The sequence below is a fragment of the Thecamonas trahens genome, assembly GCF_000142905.1.
Source record: "Thecamonas trahens ATCC 50062 unplaced genomic scaffold supercont1.13, whole genome shotgun sequence".
NCBI classification, from domain to species: Eukaryota; order Apusomonadida; family Apusomonadidae; genus Thecamonas; species Thecamonas trahens.
The window spans coordinates 6801-11444 of NW_013657667.1; the positions used below are offsets into that span (position 1 = coordinate 6801).

The 4644-nt window shown below is 62.9% G+C and overlaps 2 protein-coding genes across 2 annotated transcripts in view; both read right to left on the bottom strand.

The window, feature by feature from the left end:
- Nucleotides 1–251: 251 nt before the first annotated feature.
- AMSG_03420 (N2,N2-dimethylguanosine tRNA methyltransferase) lies at nt 252–2443 on the bottom strand. Its single transcript, XM_013904326.1, has 2 exons — nt 2292–2443; nt 252–2065 (listed from the first exon to the last, which is right to left on the bottom strand). Exon 2 carries the CDS (start codon nt 1785–1787, stop codon nt 273–275), a length of 1515 nt encoding a protein of 504 aa, XP_013759780.1. The 5' UTR covers nt 1788–2065; nt 2292–2443; the 3' UTR covers nt 252–272.
- A 119-nt stretch (nt 2444–2562) lies between these two features.
- The window catches only part of AMSG_03421 (dolichyl-diphosphooligosaccharide-protein glycosyltransferase subunit STT3A), a gene marked incomplete at both ends in the record, with an annotated part of 2470 nt that continues 388 nt past the window's right edge, over nt 2563–4644 (bottom strand). The window contains 3 exons of the mRNA XM_013904327.1: nt 2563–3439; nt 3478–3575; nt 3674–4629. Coding sequence (XP_013759781.1) covers nt 2563–3439; nt 3478–3575; nt 3674–4629 — 1931 coding nt within the window. The remainder of the gene's footprint in view (nt 3440–3477; nt 3576–3673; nt 4630–4644) is intronic.

Below are 4644 nucleotides of genomic sequence, written 5' to 3' on the forward strand. Positions count from 1 at the left end.
TGTTCGGTAACCGAAACCGACGTCCCGCCCCCCCTCCCCCCTCCCCCCCCCCACCCCCACCACACACACACACGAATACATACTTTACATACACAAGCCATCAACTACAACTACCACAGTCTCCACAATCTTCAGCGCCAGAGAAATCCATCGTCCGGGTGGGATCCACGCATCGCCACCTGTCGCCATCTTTTCATTTCGTTGATCTTCAATGTGTGACCACACTTCTTCACAGACCTGCTCCCTCCTCGCAAGCTTTGCGCCGGTTGTTATTACTCCTCACCGCCATCATCCTCGCTTTTGTGCAGAATGCTCCGCAGCAGCGCACCCTTTTCCTTCCGTGAGAGTTCCGGGTCGCGGATGGCGGCGCGCTGTTCCGGAGTGGGATGGACGCGGGTGCAGGCTTCGTCGCCACACGCGCCAGAGTCCATCATGTTGCGGCACATGCGGGCCTTGCGCTTCTGGCGACTCCGCTGGCGCTCCATCTGCGCCGGCAGGAGGCCGGTCGCTGACTCGTCGCCGGGCTTGCGCTTCTGGCCGGTCGCCCGCATCTTGGGCCCCCAGAAGGCCTCGGGATTCTGCGGGAACTTGGACAGCCGCCGCTTCTGGCTCGAGGCCTTGGGCAGGATGCTGGTGTCGAACGAGACCTTGCTGTTCACCTCGCGGGCGATGATCTTCTGCCATTCGACTGATGCCGGTGCACGGACCGGCGGAAACTTGGCCGCCCACGCCCGGAGGACGTCGTACACGGCGCCGGCCGGCGCGTTGGTCTTAAAGCCCGAGACGGAGGCGTGGGTCTCGGTCACCTCATAGCCGAGCGAGACAAGGCCCGCCATGAACTCATCCTTCTTCACCGGAGTCAGGTTGAGAGCCGAGAGCATCGAAGGCAGGTCGTAGTACAGCGGGGAGCCCTCCAGCTCATCATGACACACCACCAGCCGGCCCATCATCCGCGGCAGCGTGGCAAACTTGGCCGCGTACGCCTCGTGGTCGCTCTCGAGCGTGTCGAGCACCCGCCGCACAAATGGCCGCGAGTGGAGCTCGCCGGCCCAGTACGGGCCGCCGAGCTGGAACCGCCCGCCGCACTCGCTGCACTCGCTGCCCACGGTCGGCGCATACGCGCCGCGGACGTGCGTGGTCTTGCCAGACTTGGCCGGCTTCTCGCGCCCGAGCGGCTGCCAGTGGAACGCCGCGCATCCGCCGCACGCGTACAGCTGGCTCAGCCGCAGCGCAGACCGCTTCGACTCGGCCGCCGACGTGTGGACGCGGACAAAGACCCGCGAGTAAAAGTCGATCGAGCATGAGAGTAGCGGTTCGATGTACTTTTTGTGCAGCGAAGCCGCACGCTCGAGGCTCGCCAGCAAGATCCGCACGCCACCCTCGTGGCAGAACCGCTTGTGCAGCGGCATCGAGCCGTACTTGGAAAAGCACGTCTCCGGCCGCGCTCCGGCCAGGACCGCCATGTCGGTGCAGGTAACCGCGAGCAAGCCGCCGTCGGCCACAGACATCATCGTCGCGTTGAGGAACGGCGCCGCAGAGCCGTACGGATCCAGGTCGACAACGTCGTAGTGCTCACCGGCCGCCGCAGCCTGCATCATCACAATGTTGGCGTCGCCGCATGACGGAATGACCTGGCTCTCCGGGTCCAGCCCGTTGCGGACCACGTTGATCCGGATGGCCTCGGCAGCCTCCGGCTTGAGGTCGTTGGCCACTACCTGGTCCACCTGCGGCGTGATTTCGTTGTAGTACCGGATCGACCGCAGCCCGGTCGCTGAGAGCGCCTCCATGATCCGGAGCCCGCGCGGTGCCGTCGGCTCGAACCCGTCCTCCCCGCCGCGATCTTCTCGTTGTACTTGGCCAGCCTCCGCGCGTGCCGCTCCGCCTGCTCCTCAGCCCGCTCCGCCGCAAACTGCGAAATGATCGCCGTCGAGAGGTCGCGGTTGAAGACCTGGACCTTGTTGTAGAACACCTGGTTGCCCTCGGGAAAGTGGATCTTGGCACTGCCCTCCTCGATCGTCGTCCCGCCCGCACCAGCCTCGGAAGTAGACGGGCCAGCTCCAGTCTCCTGTGCGAGTAGTTGGTACTGTGAGTTGAGGAAGGGGAAGGGGGAAAAGGTTGGGCGGGGTGGGGGTGGGAGGGTAGGGGGTGGGGGGGGGGGCAGGACCCCGGACTACGAGGGAGAAGCCGAGTCGAAGCCAGGATGGCAGCTCCAGTAGCAGCGGGAGACGAGAAAGGGGGAGGCGGAGGGTAGGGGGGAGGGGGTGAGGGGGGGGGGAAGGAGGAGGGCATACCATATCGATAGGCTGCTCGGTTGTTGACGCAGCGGTAGATGATGCCATTCTGGGAGCGTGCGTCAGTCCAACTGCGGTTGTGGTGGTGATTGCTGTGGCGATTGCGTGTCGCTGTCCGAGGCCAATGACAGTCAGTCGGAGCATGCAGCGACAAGTGACGGACGTCGCCGGCTACGCACACTCCCACTCCTACCTCTCATTTGGGAGTTCGCTTTACCACCGCCCCTGCAAAGGTGAAGTACAGTAGACCAGAGCTGGCTGGTGACTGGGATTAGGCAAAGAGCTCGGGATCCTTGACCTTGTAGATGCGCACAAGCCAGTGCTCGGTGGTGTAGGCCTCCTCCATGTAGTCGAGCTCGATGTCCTTGTTGCCGATCTCGACCTGACGGACGCGGTCGTAGCCGGCCGGCTGGCCGCCGTCGGTGTAGACCTCTCCAAAGCGGTAGTAGCAGAGCTTGTACATGAGGCAGTTGAGCATACGCGGCGAGCCGGACGAGTCAATCTTGAACTCGCCCTTGGGGCTAAAGTACTCGGACTCGATGATGCGCGAGTCGGGGAGCACGTCCGAGGTCGTCGAGTTGCCGATGCGAACCATCCACAGGAACTTGTTGATGTCGTCGGACGAGTAGCCGGTGAGACCGCCAAAGATGACGAGCACATAGTTGACGTCGAGCCGCTTCATGATGAGGTACGCGTCCTCCTCGGGCGACGCCATGGCGCGGCCGACCTGCGAGATGTGGGTGTTGTTCCATGTGTTGTTGTCCACAATGATGGTTCGGTTGGCCATGGCCGAGATCTGGTACCCATAGTCCCACCACGACATGACCCGTGCGTCTTCGGGCGTGTTGTGGCGAAGCCACCAGTACGCCTCACGGAAGTCGTCAAAGATGATGCGCGAGCCGTCGCGCTGGCCGGCCGCAAGCACAATCGACGGTGACGAGTAGGCCTCGGCCGTCACCCACGAGCAGTGGTACGTGTACAGAACAAGGAAGACCATGACTCCGGCCACCATCACCGCCGCCACCTCGCGGACGTACTCGGGCTGACCAGCGCCCTTGCCCTTCTTGCTCGAGCTCTTCCGCGAGCTTCCGCCCTTGCTGCTGCCCGAATCGGCCCCGCCGCGCTGAGCAGCTCGCCGAGGTGGATGTCTAGGATCGTTGAGAGGCCAAGCGCCGAGATGACGCACGCGACCGGGGCGAGAATGAGCATGAGACGGACCATGACGCCCGAAAAGTACACCGCGGCAATGGCGTAGATGATGACAAACACGTTGCCATCGTTGAGCTTGCGGAACGAGTAGAACATGCCCACCGGGATGAGGTACGTGAGAAAGTGGAGGTCGAAAAGTACGAGGCCCACGTGGTCGGCTGGTGCTCAGAGACAGAGGCAATGATCGGAATGTGCTTCGACGCGTACGTCGGGTCGAGCATGACGTAGAACCGCCCAGTAAACGGCGAGATGTACCCGGTCGCCAGCGCAGCGCCCACCCCGAGCGCGCCCACGCTCCCGATCGAGACCAGCAACAGCCGGAGGAGCGCGTCAAACGACTCGGGTGCAAGGAGCGACCGCAGCCATGCCACGCCAACGTACGCCTGGAGGAAGACAAACATGCCTGCCGCCGCCATGTGCTCAGAGCTCTGCACTGGCTGGAAGCCCACAAACGCAATCTGCATCGAGAGCAGTGTGCCGAGCATGTAGAACGATGAGTAAGCCACGTACAACCGGTGCGAGAACCGGCCCGAGACCACCATCACCAGCGTGTAGAGCGGAATGAGGTTGATGATGAACACGTACCCACCCCACGCAGAGACCATGTAAAAGTACGCCAGCGCGCACGCTCCCGCCCATGAAAGTGACCCGGTGTTCACCGCGCGGATCCAGAGCGTGTACGTGAGGAGGAGCGCGAAAATCGCCACAGCCTCGTTATCGTACGACCCGGCCACAGACCGCGAGATGTAGCCCGGCACAATGGCAATGAGCCCGGCAGCAAGCATGCCGGCGCCCTCAGACTTGACCTCGCGACCCATAAAGTACGTCACAAGCGTGGTAAACGACGCAAAGAGCGGCGCCGTAAACACGCACACGTTGCGGATGTCGATCGTAAAGTGGAGCGCATGCAGCGCGTTGTACATCGCTGCAGCAGTCACCATCAGCCCCGGATAGATCGTTCCGCCAATGATCCGCCCCAGCGGGTACCACGCCCGGTCGTCGAACCAGTTGTGGAACTCGTAGAACCCGTTCTCCACCAGGTACTTGGTCGTCCGGAAGTTGAAGTACGGGTCAAACTCATGAATGACAGACTCGAACCGGAGCACCGCGTTGAGCCTCACAATGAATGCTGTCCGCCGCCGCC

What these genes read in the sequence shown, in the direction of transcription:
- AMSG_03420 (XM_013904326.1), bottom strand. Translation starts at nt 1,787, where the DNA reads ATGGAGGCGCTCTCAGCGACCGGGCTGCGGTCGATCCGGTACTACAAC.